The 24382-nt window shown below is 40.1% G+C and overlaps 1 protein-coding gene across 1 annotated transcript in view; it reads left to right on the top strand.

The window, feature by feature from the left end:
* Positions 1 to 24382, top strand: part of ARHGEF4 (Rho guanine nucleotide exchange factor 4) — a 226773-nt gene that overhangs the window by 137878 nt on the left and 64513 nt on the right. The window contains exon 6 of the mRNA XM_089509561.1: positions 20361 to 20494. Coding sequence (XP_089365687.1) covers positions 20361 to 20494 — 134 coding nt within the window. The remainder of the gene's footprint in view (positions 1 to 20360; positions 20495 to 24382) is intronic.

Here is a 24382-nt window from a genome sequence, read left to right as displayed (position 1 = left end):
TTCCAAAATCTGTCCTCTGATAGCTTTACAACATATTAATCTATGATACTGTAACTGTGATTTCCCAGCTACCTTGAGTGAAAAAGATATGAGGTGAGGGAAGGGAAGGGAGAGTGTGCTTCACAGATATGTGTGTGTGTGTATGTGCTTCTGTAAAGGAGATAATCTCTTTTTATGGGCCTATGAGTCCCTTGAGATGCTCACTATATTATGCTTTCAATCAGTAGAATAAGATATGGATTTTGGCTACACCTTAAATGTAATGGGACATTAAAAGTTGATGTAGTGGTTCCAGTGATTATCCAGTGCATACTTTATGTTTGGTTCTGTGAAAGTCAGGAGATTACGTTTTTATTTGCTGCTTTTTTTTACCTCCCCAAAAGCAATCTATACATTCATCAAGTACAGGAGCACAAACACAGACTCTTGACAGAAACTTCATTTAGAAAGCACATTAACACTCCTTTAAATTGCTCTTTTTTGTGCTTGTACAGCAAAACTCCCAATGAGTGCAACTCTGGCACAAATAATAAATTGTCAACATTCATACTGATTTTTCAGTGGTTGTCCAGCATCTCAAAGTTAGCTATTTTTCTTTAATATCAAAATAAAAAGATATATCCATAAGTGAAAATCAGTCTTGCTAAATTCAGAACATCATCTCTCATAGAAGTAGCTCATTCAGCTTTTTTTCTCAGAGTAGTGCAACCACTTTTACCAGCCAGAATATCTTTCTGAGAGTCCTTCGCTCCCGTGGATGTGCCTTTGGAGACAGATCCCAGTTGTTGCAGAAAAACCCAGTTTTGCAGCAGTCTTCCTTCCTGAAAGTTCGAGTAACTAGTTTACACTGCGTTGAATCCCAGTTTGGGGGGGGGGGTAGTGGGCTATAAATAAAGATGATAACTATTGCCATCACCACCACATAACCCCCAACTATCCTAATTTGGCAGAGCCGGTCCCAGTTAACCCTCAGATGTTACACTTTTTCAGCTGCTTTTAAAATCTCCCAGTTTTATCTCTCCTCTTCCCATTTTCCTCTTTTCACCCTCAGCTTACCTCAGTTGCTGCAAACTGAATTCAGAGTGCAAAAGTAGTTTGCACACAATTAGCTGGGGATAGGGAAGGAAAGGAGTAGTCTGGAGTATCCTGGCCATGCTGCTACCCTGTTCTGCCTCCATTACCTTTGCCTCTGTTTATGTGCCACAGTGGCTGTCTGCTTGGGTGTCTCACTGGGCTGCCCAGCATGCTGCAAGTCACTTACTTCTGACACCTGAATAAGGCACCCAGTAATGGTAGGCTGACCACATGTACTGTTTTAAAAGGAACAGTATCGGTTTCCCCCCATATTTCCAGGCCATCCCATTTTTTTAAATGTAAAAGTCAATTTTGTCCTGTTTTTAAGAAAAATGCCCTGTCATGTTGTGGAAATGGTTTGAAGATCCCTGTTCAAATTTATGATTGTCAAATAACAAAACAAAAAATGGTTTCATGGAGTGAGAGAAGTTTTAGGATAAGGTGTTGAAAGACCAAAATTTGCTGCATAAGATTACTTCATTGGATAAATATTCATGGTATGATTATGGTGAAATACAGTCCCCCTCTATGTCTGCTTAAATTTTGGTACAAGTTCTGTCATTGAAGAATAATTGTTTGCCTAATATATTCATGCAGTAAAACATTTGTTATCGTCTTACTTTTTCATGTATGTGGAATACTACATAGCTCCATCCTGTTTTTACCATCTCAGTGTCCCATTTTTGTCTCAAGAAAATATGATCAACCTAAGCAATGGTCACATGATGGGCACCTCGTTCTGACCTCAGAATGAGTAACCCATGGTGGTGACCAATGTGCCAGGTAGGCCAGCAGATGCCCATGCAGACAAACACCATGGTGTGGATTAGAAGGCTCCAGATCTTCCCAGAAGATTCAGAGCAACCAGTAAGGTTTTTCTAGTTTGCATCAATCTTGTTGTGCTCCAATTCTAGTGTGGGATTTGCTGGACGTTGTTCACCCTGTCCACACCAGAATTGCAGTTTGGGCTATGCATCATCCAAACTGGATGAGTCCAGAAGTTGGGGATGGGGGAACAGGCCTTCTGGCCCATGCAGACAAGGCCTCAGGTAGAGGAAACTGCTGCAGTCTCTCCTAGCCTTTCTATTCTTCCTTATCAGTAATTTTTGCCACCTAGACCACTGATGTTGCCATACATGTCCTAGCTTTCATCTGTGAAATGTTGGAGGGAATGCCACCACAACAATTTAGGAATTTTGTGTCCAACATAAAAGAAAATATTTTCTCTATGATGATAAAACCATTCCACTGTGCAAATGTATGTTTGAAGGTTATTTACTTAACACATCTATGCACTCTATTCCATTAAGTCTACTGTACATCTCTCTATCAAAAACCATCATATCCTCCAGCATTTCACAGATAAACATGGAGATACATAAAAGATCATCACCTGCCCCTCCTCTCAATCATTTCTGACCTACAAAACAACAACACACTTTCAGTTTAATTTTGTAGTGGATCTGGTCATTCTTACTTTAAGAAAACAAGACAAATACAGTATGTCTAGCGATAGTTTGTATCTTCCTCCCCAGGCATCTATGACTTAATCCTGTGTGGCTCAGTTCTCAATCAGAAGTAAAACCACCGAGGTCATTGGGACTTGCTAAATAGTCAGTGTGTTAGGATTATAACCCTGCTGTTCTATCAGGGATGAGAATTAAGATCTTAAGAAAATCAATTCTAGGGTGTATGAGATTAACACCATTTTCAATTTTTTTTCAAAAGGCAAAACAGAGGCAGAGTCTTTCTAGGAACAGACACCAAATGCACAGCCTGTACCTATCAGCTGAGTTGATTCACCATCATTGAGGGCATATTGGATTGTGTTGCTTTATGGTTGCTGCTGCTGTGTTTTTATTGTTGATCATTTTGGTTTTTTAAATTTTATCCCACTCATTCTGAGATCTATTGCTATATAGGCAGAGTAGAAATATATAATAAATAATAAAATAAGCAAATACATGAACAATTGGAGCATATGAATTGTTTGCCTCAGGGCAACTAACTCATAGCTATTCTTATACACTGCAGCAAAAGGAGAAAAGAGCAACTTTCATCACAAGGAACTGGCAGATCTGTTTCAAGAAATAAGTATATTTTATTTAGAAACTGCCATGTACATGGATATTTCATGTAAAAAAATGCTTTGGGAGTTTCTTGATAGTGTATCACACATCCAGGAAATACTTGACACATCATGTCCAAATGTATTTTGTTTTCCAGACAAAATGAGGAGTCCAGATACTCTGCTTCAATTGAAGCTAGTGGCTCCAGTGGAATAGTGAATCTACTCTAAGTTCTAGTTCAAACTCTAAAAGACCTATTCAAGATGACAAACCATATCTCAAAATATGTTAAGCACCTGTAAAGTTCATACTGAAACCCAGAGCTGATTCACTGCCCCACTGCCATGGGGAGCAGCATCTGCCACTGCTTGGCCTGGAGAGAAAATAGACATCCCTGTAAGCTGTCCGTCAAAGGAAATCCCCACTTATTCTTGCATTCAGATGTGGAATTTTACAGATATTCATGGAACAGCTTCAGTCCAATGCTAGAGCATAGATTTTGTATGCAGTGGTGCCAGCATAAGCCAGACTTAAATCTGCTTCCTCAGATGCATGGAGTGAAGTGCCCAGCAACAGACCTTTATAAGCAGGCTGTGTTTCTGAAAAGCAATAGAAATCCAAAACTTGTGACTTGCTGCATATGGGTATGGTGGTGATGGTGACATGCTCAGTTTTAACTATGGTCATTGCAGGCCTGGAATGCTGCAAACTGTGAGATTGTTTGCATTTTGGGATTTATTTTTTTGGGAAAATTACTTTAAGAACTCTCTGAATCCACAAACACCTGGACAATTTCAACTGGAAAGAAGAAACCCTTAAAGTGAACAAAATTTGGCTACTAGTCCTGAGGAATAGCAAAATTAGGACTCAGCAAATGCAAATGGGAAACCATTCAGAGTCAGGGGCTTTCCCAGCAGATAATGATCACCAATTAGCAGACATTAATCCTCGTTTGCATTAGCCTCCCAGGCTGAGGCCAGCCATCAACACAGAACAATACACATGCAAATCACTCCTGCATTCCCAGGCTCACACAGTATATATACACCCAATTTTTCCAGGCAAAGCATTCTCTGAAGATGCCAGCCACAGATGCTGGTGAAACATCAGAAAGAAACTCTGCTAGAACATGGCCACATAGCCCGAAAAACCCACAAAAAACTATGGATGCCAGCCATGAAAGCCTTTGACTTTACATTGGCAAGCAGTTTCTTTGGTAGGCAGATTGTCTAGTTCAGGGGAAAGGCACTTTATCCCTGCTGCAAGGGGCCAAGGTTTGAGTACTCCGGTGCCTTGATGCTATGCTAAGAGAAACTTAGGTCTTGACAGTACCTGGAAAGTACTTTACAGAATGAAGGCCTTGGGCAGAGATGGGGAACTCCTACAGCAAGTCATTATTTGCATTCAGGAAGAGCACATCAAGACTGCCCCATTGCAAAACAAAAAACCCACACAAAACACATCCATGGGGTTATTTAAGAACAATAAACTGTCCATCATCATGAAGGCATCTTTTTTTTCCTTTAATAAAAAGAAAAAAATGATTATGCCTTTCTATCCTTTTAGCATTTTATGCTGAAGGTCACCTTAATATGCGGTGGCATCAAGCATGCCAGATGTTATTGTACATAAAAATGAACATGCACAGGGACAATTTGATTTTTATCTTGTCCCCTAAGCAGCTTTGGGATTATATCACAGAAAGCTCTGCTGTCACTGCATTTTATGCATTTGTATTAAAAACTGGGAGGATTCCAGGAAGTGGCAGCCTTTTCCTAACTCAGAGAGATCATTTCTTATATTTATCCACAGAAAGGTATGTGTAGGAAAGGAGGCCTGCTTAGTTGTAGGCTAAATCATCCGAGCATGGCAAAAGCTGTCTTCTCCAATGAATCTGAAAATCATTCTGCAGACTGATCTGCCCTCCACATTTACAGACTTTTTATGCCTGTATGTTTCCAACATGCATAAGCAAGTTTGGAAGAAGAGTTCTGATTTTTTAGGGACTCCCAACCTTGCCTCCACCTCAATTCCTTTGATTCTAAACCAAAAGTAAACAATGTGGATAGTTTTGAAGGCCTGTAAGAAATGTTTTGGCTTAACAATTCAGTTGCTCTGAGAATAATACAAAAAATTGCTGGGGTTATAATATCGCTGAACACAGGGTTTAAGAGTCAGGAACTGGACTCTTCTGTACTATGTTTTCTTACATATCTTAGAATTCCTAGGATGGAAATCTCTGCTTTTTTATTCATAGTACATGTAACACATCATATTCTTGAAGAGTTCTTCTAGTGTCTGTGTTTTAACTTGGAAATAGGAAAATTGGGTTAGTGCAGTAGTCCTAACTAGGATTTCTGGATCTCAGGATGCCAGCCTCAAGAAATTGCTATGCTTCTTTGGGTCTCCAAGACAGGGAGACAGATCTCAAGATGAGTGGTCTTAGAAGAGGAGGAAGTATGATTTTTGTGTGTGAGGTGGATTTAAAGCCTGGAAAAAACATTTCTGCCCATTTCCAACTGCCACCACATTTTTTGTGCCTCAGCATGATAGTGTTCATAAGTGTCATGTCACATACCAAAACGTCAAGCGTGAGGAGAGGGGACCAGAAAGAGAGAGGGTGGGTGCATGCACATGGGCTCATTGTGCTATTTGGAGTAAGCTGGGAAATAATGTTAGTATTGCATGGGCCTTCTTGATAAGGAAGCCTTGGCAGCAACAGTGCAGAACTGTAACAACTCCTTACATGCCATATGTGCTGTAGCTAAGTACACTTGGGATGCAAGTCCTGTGGAAATGATGGCAGTTGCTGAACAGATCTGGGCATACCTGGCCATCAAAAATGTTTTGGGTTTTTTCTTGGACTCGGATAGCTATATTACCTGGTAAGCCAGTTTTTACTCAAATTCTGGGTTTGGTTTACCTGGATTGCCCTCATGCTGTTTTTTCTAAACCAACAGAGTGTTTCCTGGCCCTTGCCTATCTTGCAGCTGTGACATCACATGTCCCACCCCAGATGGTGCCTATTTCTGGTTATTGCTGGCCCAACTCATGATGATCCACACTAATAGCTAGTTGGGGCAATAATGTTTTAAGGGATATTATTGCAAAGATATGTGATCACAAATGCATGCCCAAGAATCACTTTGAGTTGATAGCTGGAAACTGAAAAACGTCAGGTTTTTTAATTCTTAAAAAATCTTAGGGGATTTGTAAATACAGTTCAAACAAGGAGATTGCTTCCTTTAATCTGAATTTGAATATGCTTACTATATTGAAGATTCTGCATGATCTATCTATCTATCTATCTATCTATCATCTATCTATCATCTATCTATCATCTATACAGTATATATATATACTGAATGAACAATAAATATGAGAGAGAGAGAGAGAGAGGTAGTAGCACTGTAGAAAAAACATAATATGATTTTTGGGTTTGTTTGTTTCCATAGCTGCAGAGAGTGGTACCCTTTCTCCTTATTATGAAGTACTTAATACCCTGTCACATTCTCCTCCTACTTCATGCCATCTCAGAGGGCAAAGAGAAAGACGTACCTCACTGTTGAGTACCAAGTTGGTCCAGTGTATTTAGAGGATTTATTCAAATGTCTATCCTTAATAAATGTTTACACATGAATGTATCTCTATCTCTATCACTAATTTTATCTTTATCTCTATCTCTATCTCTGGGCTTTTCCACACAAGCCCCATTCTCACAGCAATCATGTCAGTACAAAAAAATAAATAAAATAAAAATGGAAACATACTACATTCAGAATCTTCATAATTATGCAACTGAGGCTGCCACCGCCATTGTACTCTCTTCCTGACTCCCCTTTAACCTTATGCTTTATGCTCTACCCAGCATATCTTTCGGTATTTTTATTTATATTTCTTTTAATTCACACAATTCTGGATTTCTGCTACAGTGGTGTAAGTAAAAAAAGTAAAAGTAAAAATAAAAATAAAAAATAGAAAAAGAATATAAAGTCAATTGGGCTGCTTGGGAATAGGGAGGGGGGGGGAGCAGGGGAAATTGATACTATGTGACTGCTGATAACATGACTACCCCAGGCTGCATTTCACACTTGGGGACTTGTGCTATTGAGAGTTCGTTGATGGGTCTTCCCATGAATGAGAACGGATGCATTAGTTGTGGTTAGGGGACTTGGTAGCAATGGGTTGGAGGTGTCATTGTACAATAAGTATCACCAATGCTGCTTTTTTCTGGATGTAATCAGTTTAAAAGCTGTATGTAGCAATCCTCTCTATCTCTATATCTGTCTTTATCTCTATCTCTGTCTCTATCTCTGTCTTCCTCTGTCTATCTCTATATCTCTCTGTGTGTACCTGAATGATATAATGCATATAAAGCGTTTATTCAAATTCCTATTCTTAAGAAATATGTGTGTGCGTGCGTGCATGCACGCGCATGTATGTGAGTGTTTGAATGAATTATCTAAATGATTCTCCAGTGACTCTATCACACAGGAGGAAAGGGTCATGAAAATGTGATTAAAACATGGTAATAACGCGATTGAGGGGAAGATTATCACACCCCCACGTGTTTCTCCCATTCTGTAATGTAAACTATAATGGACACATCATTGGGTAATAACGGAAACTCCTGTCATTACCCAAAGATGCATCCATTACAATTTACGCATGGGACACGAGCAAGAGAAGCATGCGGGGGTGTGATAATCTTTTTCCCGATCACATTGTTACCATGTTTTAATCACACTTTCATGATGCTTGCCTCCTCCATGTGAAAGCGTCCCAATAGTCTGCACAGCAGTCAATGAACTGGGGAACATTGCACGTCAGTATTTTTATGTTTGAATCTGTATCTGACTGTCTCTGCTTGTAATTCATCCTTCTCACTGTCAGAAGCACATTTGTGCATTTCCACACTCTGCATTCTCCACTGGGAGCTTGTGACCTTTTTTTGACCATATACAAGTGTTGCCTCTGATCATTCTAGTTCTCTGCTTCTCACATACTCTTCCTTTCAATGGGTCTAACAGATTTGATGTCAGCACATATAAGGCAGGCCAGGCTTTTAGCTCTGTAATTATAATCATCAATAAATAGTTAGCTGTAAAATTGAAAATGGTGCTAAGCTACACTTTTCCAGGTCTGCACTATAGATTATACACTACACTCTTACATTGGTTTCAAATATTGAGCTGTCCTACGTTTTTTGTTCTCCTTTCATAACAAAATCTTCCTGGATCATAGAAGAGACTGTGCATGGCATCTTCCCTGCAGTTTTCTGCATAAAAGAGAAGCAGGTTTATTAATAAAGACAATATTTTAACATACTATATAGTATACAGAAAAATAGACAGATTCTTAATCACCTGAAAGCTTATGCTGGTTTGTGTCATATTGGTCCTCTAAGAGTGGTTGCAAGTCCAATTTGTTACAAAGTGTTATGTGTATGTGTGTGTGAATTCTTATATCTGAAGAATTATTTAATATCCATAAAATGATTCAGACTCCCCATATTCATGGGGGGGGGGGGTGGGGGTGGGAAGGAAGAAGAAAAAGAAGAAAAAGAAAAGAAAAAGGGGGAGTGGGGTATCAAAGGAGTAAACTGAAATCCATGTAGTCAGGTAATCTCAAAGATGCTGCTATATTCTTTCCCTATTCCTCATTCTTTCCCCCTTTTTTTGTCCTTTAATTTACAGACTTTGAAACCCAAAGAAATCCAGAAAATGTTTAAACTGCTCTTTCAGTGATTAAGACACTTTCAGTGGTTAAGATCTGTTGATTTCAAGACTGGCAGATTGGCAGTTTGAGGCCTGGGTGCTGCATGATGAGATCCTGTCACTAGTGCCAGCTTCTGCCAACCTAGCAATTCGAAAGCATGCAAATGCAAGTAGATAAATAGGTACTGAAACTGGCATCAGGGACGTAGCCAGGATTTTAGGAAGGAGGGGTCCAGACTAAGTGCCACCATTATATTGGGGCTTGGGTGCGGCGGCACAGCAGCATGCACCATTCATTTTTCTAAGGGGGGGGGTCCAGACCCCAAGAACCCCCCCCCCCCGGCTACATCCCTGCTGGCATCTCAACATTTCTGCCTACAATGACCCTTCTGTCAAGAAATATAAGGTCTTGACTAATATCTATGAATGGACCACTAAACCAAATGTCACTCTTTTTGCATGGATATCTGCCATTTTGTTTGAGTGTACATCTCCACCAAGTGTACCAAGTATAAGAATAATAAAATACACTGTGTTTCTTTTGGGGGTTAAGGGAAGTAAAACTTTTTGCTATTAAGAGATGGACATTGCTGTTTATCTCCCCTTGGGAGTTTCTGCACTGTGATAAACAAAAATAGCAGCCAGCATTTCCTCTCAATGTCACCGTCTTGAACACAACAAGAACTGACAGCGTCTCTTCCCAGGAGATGGCTAGGCCTGTGATAAATAAGAGAAAATGACACACTTCTTGGGTCACTAGAGCTCTCAGAAGAAATGTGGTACAAAAATTGAACAGAAAACTCAACATAGATAAAGTCTAACCCAGCAAAGAGAAGTTAAGAAGCTTCACTATAGGAGCAGATATTCTTTGAAAATGATGTTAAGTCTACTTAATAGTATTGTTGTTTGTGGTACTAAAATAAATTAAGTCTTACCTAGATGACAGGCTTGACTTTTACATTCATGTTGAGCTTCACTTTGAAGAATGGCTTTCAATGCAAGAACCTTTTCACACATGTAGTTAAATCATGGAATGTTGTAATGGATGTCAACTAAGATAGCTTTAAAAGAGAGGGAGAGAAATGCATGGAGGGGCGGCAGTTCATGGAAAATAAATGTAACCTTAATACTCTAAAGACACACAGGGACGTAGCCAAGGGGGGGTTCTTGGGGTCTGGGCCCCCCCCTTCCATTAGAAAAATGAATGGTGTGTGCTGCTGCGCCGCCGCATCCAAGCCCCATTATAATGGTGGCACTTAGTCTGGATCCCCCCCCCCCCTTCCTAAAATCTTAGCTACGTCCCTGAGACACAGATCCTGTCTGATCTTGGAAGCTCAGGTTAGTAGTTGCATGGGAGACCACCAACAAATACTAGGTACTGTAGGCTGCATTTCAGAGGAAGGAACTGGCAAAAACACCTCTGAGTATTCCTTTCATAAGAAACACCTATGAAATTCATAGGGTCATCATTAGTCAATGAGTGGCTTGAAGGCACATGCAAACAAACAAGGCTGTCTATGGCTGTTACTCATAGTGGATGTCAGTGTCCTCCAATTCTGGAGGCAGTATGCTTCTGAATACCAGTTACTGAGGAAAACAAGTAGAAGGCTTCCATTACTCTGATATTCTATCTTTGCATTTATCCCTGATCATTATGAAAACAGAATACTAGAGTGGATAGTCTTTGTTCGAATCCAGTATTGTTCTTCTTTGTTCATATTTATTGTTCATTCATCTTCCATTGAAATAGTATGAAACATTTTGTAGCAGTTCCAGTGCAGGTTTGAAAAATAGTCTGTGAAACAAACAAGTGTCTTCTAGAGTCATAGAATCAAATAGTTTGAAGAGACTTCAAGGGCCATCACATCCAATGCCCTGCCATGCAGGAATACACAGTCAAAGCACTCTCTACAAATGATAATCCAGTCTTTGTTTAAAAATCTCCAGTAGTTTGAATCCATTGGTCCAGGTGTTTTTCTCTGAAGATGCAGAAAACAAAATTTCTCCATCCTCAATATGAGATCCTTTCAACTATTTTAACAGGGTTATCATATCACCTCTTAACCTCCTCTCCTCATAAGGCATGGTTTCCAGACTTTTCACCATTACAATGGTGGGGTGTTTTTTTTTGTCACCTTCCTCTGGACACACTCCAGCTTCTCAACATCCTTTTTGAATTGTGGTGCTCAGAAACTGACACAATATTCCAGTTGAAGTCTGACCAAAGCAGAATAGAGTGGTACTATTACTTCTTTAGATCTAGACGTTATACTTCTATTAATGCAACCTAGAATCACATTGGCCTTTTTAGCTGCCACATCACACTGTGGTCTGCTAGAACTCCTAGATCCCTTTCACATGTACTGTGGTCAAGCCAGGTGTCCCCCATCTATGCATTTCATTTTTTTCTGCCCAAGTGTAGTACCTTCGATTTCTCCCTGTTGAAATTCATTTTGTTAGTTTTGGCTCAGCTGTCAATTGTTTTTTTTATTTAAAAAAAGGATTTGTTTTCCTACCATCTCGCAGCAAGGACGTATTTGGTGTTGTATTTGGGTGGAGGAAGTGAAATAATTGGCCTAGCTATTCATTTGGCTGTCAATATTTTCTCTGTATTGATCTCTTCACCTTTTAAAGAGTGCTATGCGTAGCTGGAAAGTCATTTCACCTTCACCTTCTAGCGATCATTATTTTGCTCCATTGTCATTTTGGAAATGTCATACTCCATGGAAATTATGCATATTTGAACTGGGCCTTTGGTATGGTTGCATTTTGAAGTTCATGCAATGTGACAATTGGTGCTGTTTGACCAAGAAAGTCAGCTTGGTTTTTTTTTAAGTTACTACATATTAATGAGAATTCATGCAGGCCTGGATGCAGTCAGTGACAAAATTCAGTTGGATAAGGATTACAGCCCCAAGCAACATTTACTATTCTAACAAGGTCTGAGTTTATTTATTACAAAGAGGTATCAGAGGCATGGAATTCTGTTATAATTGTATTATGCTTTGCTAAATGCCATCAGAGTTTCTGCGGGAAAGAAAAGCAGACATTGCAAAAAACAATTGAGTTCTTTTTTTAAGCAAAATGTTTTGCTTTCATCATTGTAACACCTGCTGGGTACAGGAAACAGGCAAATCCCACGTCTCAAAATCTACATGTTAACTGTCTGTTTTCATTAGAAGTATCCCATATGTGTGTCCAACATATGATTTTTGTGTTATTTATTCCTGTAAACAGCAGGAGTAACTTATGCAGTCTGCACTAAATCCGGTCCCTTGTCCCATTCAGCACTTCGCTCTGGAGATACTGTGTGCTAAATTTAATGGCTGATAAAACAGAAACTAGATATTATGCTTTAAAATCTCTTCCATGTATGAATTCCCACTGGGACAAATTGTTAAATTTCCAAGTTCCAGTGTCCCAGCCATTGTTTTTTCCACTAGTATGGCAGAGGTTTTGTTTTTGTTTTGATAAACACTTTAAATATGACTGTGCCAACACTAGCATACCTGTAGTGCCCAATAAAACCATGTGTCTTGCAGACCTCTGAGTGACATGAATCCTGTTTTTTAAAAATTAATACCCCGTCAGTTTGTTGTCTATAGCACAACTCCTATTTGGGTTAGTGTTTGTGTATAAATGAAAAAGTACAGCCAACATCACCTCCTCCAAAATAAAACATACACACACACACCAATTCCAAAGGAGGAAAATGGTTATAGAGAAGGAATACATACACTGATGAACAAGGCAGAGCTTGTTTGTTTTTGTTTTTAGCATATTAGTGTATTATTTTAGTATTTCAGTATTTTAGCATTTTATAATGTGGCATTTTATCATTCATTTTTTATTGTCTGTACCGACTTTTGGTGGAAGGGCCATTATAAATAAACATCATCATTATTATTATTATTATTATTAGGAAAGAATGCATTAGCAAATGTCACATAGGGGAATTGCAGGTGAACAGAACCATAGAACAAGTGGGATGTAACATACTCACTGTAGTGTTAGTAGGACACTATCACTCAAGTAAGAGTATGGTAAAGGAGTCCTTAGATACTTAGCAGTTTCATCTCTGTTGTTCAGATTACAGTGGGCTACATGCAGAGAATGTAGAAATGTCAGCTTTCTGTAAGTTTTCATTGGAAAGCAGACTCTGTTCACTAAATCTCCTCAAGGCCAACTTTCCTTTCCTTAGAGCCATGTTGCATCAATAAGGCATTTGAACTCATGCTTCAGATTCCTCACATAATTTTCTTTTATGAAAAGCAAGTACCACATGTGTATTTGCTCATGTGTGTGTTTGTGCACATGTGTAATGGATGGATCTGAATCAGGATCACAGTGTGAGGGGTGAGGGACATTAACTTTTTAACCTTGGTTGTTTGGGGGCTTTTTGCATGTGTGCTATAATGCTAAGGGCTGTTGTTCAAATTAGAGCTAGCAAGAGCAAATTTCAAAGGGGGCTCCAGGCCATAATGACCCACTGAAACATATACATTCCTGAGATAAGTGAAAAAACACAGAGCTGAATTGTTGTCATTCAGTCTCAGTATCATTTGTAGGAACTTATGTTGTACAGTGGAAAAAAGAGACAGAAAGATAAAAGATGCCTATATTTAGGCCTTGAGTGGATATTTGGGAACAGACTGTTATGGTTACCACCCAGTCTGCTTCATCATGACAAGTGAGCCTTCCCTTTAATGGGCTGAGGCAGTATAGCATGAAGGAGTAGTGAGGTCTTGAAGACAACTGTGAAGAAAAAACAGAAACCTCTTTGTACCACCCCCTCCACTGCTGCTATTTCCCCCCAAATTGAAAAGGTATTTTGGCTCCAGACTAGAATATCTCCTGTCAGGTATTGTGAAAAATATTTCTCTGGTCTTTTATGTTTAGAGATACATGGCTCTCAAATACAGGATAATTAAAAGCAACATCTTGAAGAAGGCTGAGTGTGTGTACATGCGTGGAGAGTAAGAAACACTTTGGAAAATTTCAGAATCCCACATAAACATCACATTTCCCCATCATCTTTCAGATGTTGTGCTCTTCTTCCACACTCAGTATCAACATTTGGATTCTCTGAAAACTTAAAGAGGTGTTAAAGTGGGATGCATATTTAGTACAATGTATATAATGGGCAAGGTGAGATTCTGTTCTTAAACAAGTTTGTTCAGGCCCAGAGAAGAGACAGCTCTCGCTCTCTCTACACACACACACACACACACGCACACACACCTGCCAAGTCAGGGTCAAAACCTGAGATCTAGAGATGACCACTTATGATGTCACAGGGGGTGTGCCTTTGTGATGCCACAAGCATGTTGTTATAAGGAGAAGCCCTGGTTATATCATTAACCATTATCCATTATTACCAACTACAGCTGCTCAAAGAATGCCATTCAAATAAAAAAAAATTACATTTGACATCCTGTTAGCCAATTATAACACTGTAGGTTAGACTTAGGATATCATAAGTTAGACCCAAGACACTGTAACAGCTTCGTATTTTCATTTCTGATCATGGCACTCTTGCCATGACTGCAAATGACCCTGAAACCCACCTTAAAGCACTTTGGAGTGATGAAGGTCTGTCCTGCTCATGAATGGCTATTGCAGGATGATGGGAACAGCCCCCTCCCACTGGTGAGCAAGGCTGTGATGAAGAGTTTGATCAGACCCTAACAGGGACTGCCTTTGCTCCTCACAGCATCCCTCACTGGTGAAGTCATCCTATAGTGCCCATTCACAAGCAGAACAGACTTCTGTCAGTCTGGATGATTGACTGGATGGTTGCCGAAAACACACAGGCAAAAAAGAGTGGCTTCCGGCCACTGTGGGAGTATGGCGTGTAGACAACACATGCCCCCGGATCAGTCAGAAGCCATTCTTGGGCCGCCAGAAAAAGATGCATGGAAAAAGTGCTCCTTGCCAGCGGCCCGTTTGTGATTGCTATAGTGGCCTGCTTTAAGACTAGGCTATGTGCCTGTCTGCTTGATCCCTAGGTTTCAGAGGTTGAATAGGGAAATAAAACATAGCAGTAACATGATGGCTACATGTTTGATGCAAGATCTCAGCCTAATACACACACAAAAACACACAAAATGCATGTGAGTATGGCACACACACACACACACACACACCACTCAAACATGTATATACAAATATTTATTGAATAGATACATACAAACACATTTGAAGGCAGTGCTCTCATCCTGATATTCCTCCCCCTCCCCCCTTGCTATAAGAACTGGAGAAAGAAGGGCTAGGCCCTGAGATCTGGGATCCCTAGCTACATAGAAATCAAGTCCTGTATTGGGGGCATCCTGCCAAGACAACCGGCTCAGCAATAGGCCCATTCCTGGGCCCTGGAGCTGCTTGATTCTGCTTCTTTTCTTCCTGGTGTTGCTGTTCATCTGCTCTCTCCACATGCAAGCTATGACAAGAATGGACAGATGGAATAGCATCCTGCTTTTGCCTCCCTGGAAACATGTGCAGATTAGGCCCAGAGAGTGCAGGATGCCAAGTGAACAACTAATAGTGATAGCAGGGGTGGACAGTGAGTGTGTTTTAGAAAGGACCCCCACTGGGAGAAAGGCCCATGGAAACTTGGACTCCACATTGATAGGAAGATATCTCTTTTCATAGTGGAAAATTCTTAAGTGTAGGTACTCATGACCACTTAATTGGCCATTTAGGAGCTTATCGCCCCGCCTCTGGTGCCTGACTTACCTCTTCCAAATTTGGCTCAAATTCGGAAGTTAAGCTGATTTTATTGCACTGCCTTTTCTGTCAAAACGGCTTCCCATTGCTTTCAGGGCTGAATTTGGGCCCTGTAAGTTGCCTTTGGTGGCCATTTTTTCCAATTTGGAAGTTTCCGATTTGTCACTCATACAATGTTGCTTGTAATGCTACAATCTCAGACAGAGGTTCTGCTCTACTCCTTGCCTTTAAGATTTGTCAGGTTGTCATGCACTGGGGATAGAGCCATCTTAGTGTTGGCTCCAGCACTGTGGCACTTCCTTCTTGATGATATATAACTAATGACTAATAATCCTTTCTGTGCAGGCATTTAAGTCAACAGGTATGACCTTTCTCTTTAAATCCTCCTTCAAATGAATTTGTAATTGGCTTGTGTGGTCAAAACAGCTTTGCATAGTATTTCTAATGCTGCCCCTGTGGCTGTTATGTCTTGTATCTGACCACCATGCCTTTCTTTGTATGCTTCTCTGAGAGAGCTTTGTAAAGTGGCTAAAAATAGTCTAAAGGGCAAAAGAAACACTTTAAAGAACACTGGCGTGATTTATTCTAGGAGAAACAACCATAATAGGAAGTTCAGTATCTTGATGTTTAAACAACCTATTAAGAAATTACCCCCCCCCCCACCAAAATCTGGAAAAGTTACTTTTTTTGGATTACAGTTTTGCAGAATCCCTCACTAGTGGCTAGAATAGCTGCCGCATTCTGGGATTTATAATCCAACAAAGTAACTTTTCTAAGATCTGCCTTGAACACAGTTCAACAGAGAAGATGCAAAGAAATTATTTTTGCTATAAAATCAAAGGAATTCTCTAGAACTAATGCTTGTGAAACTAATGAAAACTACTGGTTTTGATTTGAGCTTATACAGTAGGCCCTTGGTATGTGCTGGGTTTTGGTTCTAGCCCCCCCCCCCCCCCCTGGTTGATATCAAAATCCATGGATGCTCAAGTCCCATTAAATACAGTGGCACAGTGAAATAGGGCCCCTTACATACAGTGCCAAAATCAAGGTATGCTTTGTGTGATTTTTATATTTTTATAATATTTTCAAGCCATGGATGCTTGAATCCGTGGATGAAAAAAATCTATGGATATGGGGCAGCTACTGTATATTTTTGCTTTTTAAAATGCTTCTGCTGTCAAAAAGGTGTGAAATTCCTGACTCACTGAGAAAAACTGAAATTTTGTCACTGACTTTAGTGCAGGGGCCAGTATCATGTGGCCCTCCATATGTTGTTGAAATGCAGCTTCCAGCATTCTTCCCCATTATCTGTGCTGGCTGGGGCTTCTGGGCCCTATTTTACTGTGAAATAGAAAGAAAGAGGCTCCTCCCTCCTTAACAGCCATCTTTTGGCCTATGAGGGGGAGAGTAGGCTGGCCCAGCTCCATCAGGGCTAGCCTGAAGAAGCAGAGCCCTCCCTCCGGTCCATCTGCCTTGGTCCAGGCCTCAGAGGGAGAGAAGAATACTGGACCTGATCCTCTCCCCCCCGCCTCACCATTCCCTTCTCCTTTTGTGTCGTGTCTTTTTAGATTGTAAGCCTAAGGGCAGGGAACCATCTATTATCCCCTCTGTTGTAAGCCGCCCGGATTCCCAGTGATTGGGTGGCATATAAATAAATCCTATTATTATTATTATTATTCCCACCCCAGTCAAAGAAGAGTGTTTTCCTACTTGTTGGCCTTGATCGGGGTGGATAACTAGGGGGTTGGGTGAAGTAAACCACAGTTTGGGCAGTTCAGGGGCTTTGGGCTGGTTTGGGGGTGAAAAAGTGCCCCTCCCCCATTAATTTTTTGCTTTAAAAGAAATTGGGTGTCTGGGAAATTTAGGAGGCTTCATGGAGACTTTGTGTGCTGCTCTTACAAGTGCCAAGAGTTGCATGTGGCCCATGGGCCACACTTTGCCCACCCTTGCTGTAGATCCATGGATAATTGTTAGGAGCATAAGGTCCTTATTTCTGAGCATTTGAAAATAAATCTGCAGGCTTTTCTGTGTACATTTTTTCCCTTCCAGCAGGCCCTTGACATTTTGGATGTTCTAATTTATATTATAGCAAAGGGGGAAGAATCCTTCCTTTTCACTTATTTTCATCATGGCATTTGAACCTCTGCTTTGGTGTTGCCGCAAGCAGCAGAACAGTTGGCAGAAACCTGCCACTGCTGCTTTCTTTTGCTAAGCTTGAGCAGTTCTTACAGGGTAAAATAACATTTTGCAAGATGGCCTGGAAAACTGATGCAGCTGATCCCCCAGCAAGAGTTAAGCTAGGCAAACAAATGTGTGTTTGGCAAAGATACATAAGTAACAAGGGAGCTTAGAAGAAATGGAACACATCTCAACACAGGCTGTAAGTTTTCTTTTTTTCATCTAAGTGCAAATCATATAGCAACTGAGGTGAGGGGAATAAAAAAAAAGCTTTAAAGATGACGGGAAACATTTGTCTTCAAGCTGAAAATTATAGCGTTCAGTAATGGGAACAGGCAGAGGCGGTCTGTAAAGAAAAAGTAAGAAGGAAACATTTGACAAAACAATAAAGTGTCGTGTTGAGGAAAAGGGAACAGCCTGAAAGGAAACATTTCAGACTAAAAAGCCCCAACCACCTGGCAATCATTTATGTTATCAAAAGCTTGAATAGCTTGGTTTGACTTCTGTTGTTCCTAAGGTTTTGACCTAATTCGTGAGTAGGCAGACCTCATGTAAGATTTACATCTAAACCCCTCAGAGTCTATGAGCTCAAGCTAGTGAGAGAATGGTTGCCCATAGTACAAAATGGTGACTTGTGAGATAAAGTGATGGCTTCTGGGTAGGAAAAGTCTATTCAAAGTGGTGATCCATAGCCTGGTGCTGATCTTAGAACTATCAGCTATGAGAAAAAAAGAAACAGTGGTAACTGATGGGCACAAATATGGTTCCAGTCCCTAGCACATGGGGGGGGGGGGGGATTTGCCATTCCTTAATATCATATAGCCTGAGAAACATCTGCATTTCTACAGGAATGTGGGGTATTTGGACCTCAGAGAAGGGTGTGTGCTTTCCAGTGTGGAGTGTACTGCCAGATGTCTCCACAGGTAGACCAGGACTCCCGGAGCTGGAAGGTCCTGGGAAGGACCCAGTCCACCCACTCAGAGCTGGCAAGCAGGCTGGCCAGGATGCTGTCATTGTGCTACAGCAAAATCCCAGAGGCCTCTCCTGTCTCTGAATGGCACCTGGAGTCCTCCGGAACTTGTGAATAAGGTAGTTAGACGAAAACATCCTGAAACACAGACAGTCCCTTCAGGTGCCATGATCCACCAGCTGTTGCCAGGAAGTAGACTGGAGCCTTTCCACTGTGGCCCTGAGCAACCATTGCCCTGGAGGCCCCAATACTGTGGGTGACAACACTGGTGTGACACCAACTGTAGTGACACCGTAGCTGAGAAGCATTGGGTTAGGAGATATATAGAGCCAACAGAGAATAAACATTTTTTGGTGGGCACTGAGACTGAAATGTAGTCTTGGACTATAGATAAGGCCAGCCAGAAATTAAGTTACTGTCTTGAATAAACTGGAGACTTCATGACTCTCAATTTATACTCTTAATAACTTCACTACACTGTCTAATGTATTTTTTAACACAACACCATACAGTATAACTTACAGACTGGTATGATGAATAAGAATGTACTTTACAAGTACTTAACAAGATACGTAGAGGTAAGATAGCTGATAATCGTGCTGCATTGTAAAAAATTGTGCTGCATTGTAGAATTCAGTGACATAGCCATCTTAGTCTGGATCAGTATGCAAAGGGACATTGTAGCACTTTTGTGACTAATTGAGAAGAAACAAAGTTTTAGTGTAAGCTTTTGTAGACTGAGTCTGATCCATGAATGTTGATTTGACTTCACAGCCAGTGCTATAGTTTGTTACACATTTTAAAAAATTATAGCTCTTTTCTTTTAAACCTATCCTGACAGTACAGGTTGAGTTTTCCTTATCTGAAATACTTGGAACCAGAGATGTTTTGGATTTAGAATTTTTTAAAATCTTGGAATACCTGTATTTGCATACATGTACATAATAAGATATCTTGGAGATGGGACCCAAATCTAAACACAAAAGTAATTTATATTCTATATACACTTGTCCTTCTGTGTTTGCTGGGGTTAGGGGCACAGGACCCCCATGAATGTGAAAAAAATGCAAATAACAAAAACACTGTTTTTACCTGAGAAAACACCTCTCTAGGAATCTTTAGGTCCTCCAGTGCAACATCTGTCAGACATTGACCATATAATTGTGCTGGAGGAGGTACAAATGCCTAGTGAAGTGTTCTCTCTAGGAATCTCTGGGTCCTTCAGTGCGACTTTTGGTTAAAGATGACCACTGAGTTGCGCTGGAGAACCTAGATATTCCTAGAGAGAACATATTAATAAAATCCGTGAATAATCAAATCCACAAAAGTCAAAGCTGCAAATGTGGAGGGAATGGTGTATACCTTGTACACATAGCCTGAAGGTAATTTTATACAATATTTTAAAATAATTTTGTGCATGAAACAAAGTTTGTGTGCAATGAACCATCAGAAAGCAAATGTGTCACTATCTCAGCCACCCATGAAAAATGTTTTTGTTTTTTGAATATTTCAGATTTGCAGATAAGGGAGATTCAACTTCTATATATTTCCATTAACACTACCACTCTGCTTCCTTGCATTTTGGATTTGGCCCTAATCCATTAAAAAATGTTTTTGTCTTTTTAGTAATCGCTGATGGATCACTGGAAAAATCTAGTGACGATGTGGGAAGTGAAGAGGACTTGTATGATGACTTCCGAAGTTCCAGTCATCGTTATGGCCATCCTGGTGGCGGCGGAGAACAACTTGCCATTAATGAGGTACTATAACTGTGGATGCTTAATGAAAATAAAATACAAGGCTCATTTTAAGAAAAACAGTTTTAAAAACAAACAAACATTGCTACTAACACCAATGAAACCATCATGATTAGCAGCAGCTAGGCTAGGAGACGTTACTTAATTACAAAATGTAATTAAGCATACCATGTAGAATTCAGGGCTCATTTTCAAACATCTCATTTATGTGTTCTCGTCCCCATTATTTAAAATTGCAGTGAGCAGACCTTGTGAGGGAATTTATTTGGGGCAAGCACATAAGTGTTTTGAAAACCCATTTTGCACATTTTTAGGTGTACAGTGGTGCCTCGGGTTACGAAATTAATTCGTTCCGCGGCGCCGTTCATAACCCGATACATTTCGCAACCCGAAAAGGCTTTCCGTTAGCGCTGGAAGCCTATAGCATTTGAATTTCGCGCCGAAATTAATTTCGTAACCCGAAAAATATTTCGTAACCCGGAACAGTTTTTTCCAATCCAACTTTTTCGTATCCCGGAAATTTCGTAACGCGGTCATTTCGTATCCCGAGGCACCACTGTATAAGGAATTGTGGAGATGAACTGAAATGTTCAGATAAGATGGCTAGTCCAATGCAGATTACTGTATATACTCATCTATAAATCTAAAAAATTATGCCCAAAAGTTGACTCCAAAATCCCAAGTCAATTTATTTACAGGTCACTATGGTAATGTGATAGCAGCTCTTTCAGATTTTCCCATGCATTTTCTTTCTTGAGCCAAGCAGAAAGAGTCCTGGGTGATTGACTGATACTTCTGTTTGTTTAAGAGTCCCTCTCCTGCCTGTGTGCCTCTCTGTCTGAAAGCTGAAATGAAAGCTAAAAGCTGAATCAAAAAGCCTCAGTGAGAGTCCCTCTTGCCACACGCACACACACACACTGAAGGAGACTCCAAGTTTTACCCTCGACCTATCTATGGGTCATGGCAAAATCCATAATTTTGGCCCCAAAACCTGCCTTCAACTTTTACATGAGTCAACTTACAGTCGAGTGTATGCGGTAATCATCTCCAGAATCTCCCAGAATCTCTCCAGATCTCCCAGTTCATCATAATTTACACATCTGTGTCTTTTTAATTAATGTCAACTGCTCTGAGTAGAAAGGTAAACACAGAAGTTATTTTGTCTGTGAATACACTGAAGGTTATAGTTACAATCTTGCATCTCAGTTCGTTTAGTGGTTAGAACTCTGGAGTGCATGATATTACTTGACACAGCATCTTTGTGGTATACCATTTATTTACCCACATATATATATATATATTTGGCATAAGTTACATTAGTATCTCAACAGATGCTAGTACAGTATTTGGCTTTAGTATCCCAACAGATCCAAATCTCCAGTTAAGTTCCTAGGAGGAATAACCTGTATTATAGGAATCTTTTAGAGAACAACTCAGCCCTTGGTCTCTGATCCAATCCTGAAAACTGACAGCTTCGATAAAGACACATAGTTTGATGAACTCATTCCCTGAGAAAAAAGCAGAGAGAAAGGAAATAAAGGTATGCCCCTCTTCAGAGACATGTCTCTTCCCGTTTCCTTAGCCTTTGTTAAAGCTAATCTGTTCAACAAAAAGGGAAAGTGTCTGGTCACTTAATCAAGGCATGGTAGGCAATCTAGTACCATGCAAATGTTTCAGGGTACAGGTCCCATAAAGCACAACCAGCATGGACAGTGATAAGGAGCTATGGGAGCTATAGTCCAGAAACTACTGTGGCAAGATTTGCTTTCTCTAGTGAACTGGTGAATCAGTCAAAACAGATAAAAGATACTCCTAAATGTCAGTAGCACCACCACCACTGAGATGAAAGGAACCTCCAAGGATGCATATCTGGTCCTTCAGGGGAAATACAGCTCTATCCAGTACTGATCAGAGAAGTCAACCGTTTCTCTAGCTCCTGATCCTCTGTCTTATATAGATTAAGCGTTGGCTTTCTTTGTCCCCATCTATGTAAAACTGACTCCAGATGTCTGTGTAGGACTTTCCCAGCCTCCTAGCACCAGTGGAGAGAAGTGGGAGGTAGAAACTCATGTCAAGTATTTCTTGGTAACCTATTTAGCCTGAAACTCCAGATGAGTGCTTTCAGAAGATTCATGTAGATGTAAACAAGGATATGAGATATAATGGAACTCTGAGGTACCCTATCCCCAAAGGTCAGTGATAGAACAAGAACTTCCAAGGCACTCTGCTGGGTCCACCCCTCAAAACATAACTGGAGTAATTGGAAGAGAGTTTTTCCTCCCCCACTCCAACTGTGACTAGGCAGCACAGGAGGATATCATGTTCCACTGGAAATCTATGAAAATTAACAAGGTTCTAACCCCACCCTAGCCCCACCTATTTCCTGCCTTGCATTATCCACAAGCCAGGGTGCTGTTTCTGGCACAAGCCAGGTGAAAAAACAGACTGGAACCAATGTTCTTCTTTATTGGAGCAACACTGAAGTCTGCACAACTCAGATGGCTTAATGCTACACATCAGCTGATAGCTGAGTCCTTGCAGAGGGAAAGAATCTTAATGGGTGGATCTGTGTTTCTTTCAATTGATGTATTTATTTCATTGTGTTTTAATATTATTTAATATTATGTCATGAAGTTTTAAAGTATTATCATGAAGTATTAAAGCTAATCTTGTAATCTCCCTGTTTCAAGAGAAAGATGGATATAAATAAATAAATAAATGAGTAAATCAAATAAATAAGTAAATAAATTATTATGATTATTCCCTGGGAAACTACTACATTCCAAATGCTTAGTGACATTTTCTCTATAAAGTGTTCCCTTCATTATTAATTCAAAGACATGATAATGTTTTTCTGGAAAATCGGTATGCAAAGGGATCTTGCATCACCTTTGAGACTAACTGAAAGACAGAAGCTGGCAGTGTGAGTTTAAAATGCATCCAAGGAAGTAGGCTCAAGTCTATGAAAGCTCATGCTACCAACCTCTGTCTTTCAGTTAGTCTCAAAGGTGATGCAAGATCTCTTTGCGTACTTCATTATTAAAATTGCTTTCAAGGCTTTTAGGACTTGCCATCTAGGAACTAAGATTAAATTTGCTTTTTAATTCATGAAGATAGTTCTTTAACCCTTGGAGAAGTCTGTTCATTTCATTAGTCTGTCTTCCTCTATCCATCCTTTCCAAATACTGATTAGAAAGTGTGTTTTAAGAGAAATGATGATATGTGAAGTTGATTTGCCTTGAGGGGTTTTTGATAAACAGTGCATTAAGATCATGGTTCAGGCATGTAACAATGCTTCTAAACCAACTCACTATGAATATCCTCTATTAGATTAGTGCTAAGGAAATAGCTATACAGTCATTGGCCTGAATCTTGTTGGTTAGTCCCAGTTAGAGAAGACCTATTGAATCAATAGTTAAAGGGTGAGTAAACACAAGATAATTTCCACTAACTCAAATACTGTATGTGCTCAACTACAAGTCAACCTCATGTATAAGTCGAGGGCATGTTTTAGAGTCAAAATTATGGATTTTGATATGATTTGTGGATAAGTCAAGGGTAAAACTTAAGGACATGTAACAAAGGATATAAAGGACAAAGCAAAGAAAAATGATGCCAAAAAAACACCACCATTTCCTCTCTTGGGCTTTAAAAAAGGCCAGAAGCATAGCAGCAATGGAGGGAGGAGAGGGGGCTGGTGCTTCTTTTAATTTCTCCTAGAATGGACTAAGCTCTTGCCGTTCACTACTCAGAGAAGAGGACAGTTTCTATTTTGATAAGAGTTAAAGTACAGTATATACACTGACCTTTAAATAAATCGACCCAGATTTTTTGGGCTGATTTTTTGACTAAAATTTTTAGACCTATACATAAGTATATACAGTAATCTAG

The sequence above is a fragment of the Sceloporus occidentalis genome, unplaced genomic scaffold (genome assembly GCF_023333645.1).
Source record: "Sceloporus occidentalis isolate IW3139 unplaced genomic scaffold, rSceOcc1.0.p SCAF_2, whole genome shotgun sequence".
In the NCBI taxonomy this organism is placed as follows: Eukaryota; Metazoa; Chordata; class Lepidosauria; order Squamata; family Phrynosomatidae; genus Sceloporus; species Sceloporus occidentalis.
The sequence above is the reverse complement of the archived record's forward strand: the minus strand, read 5'-3'. Positions and strand labels throughout refer to the sequence as shown.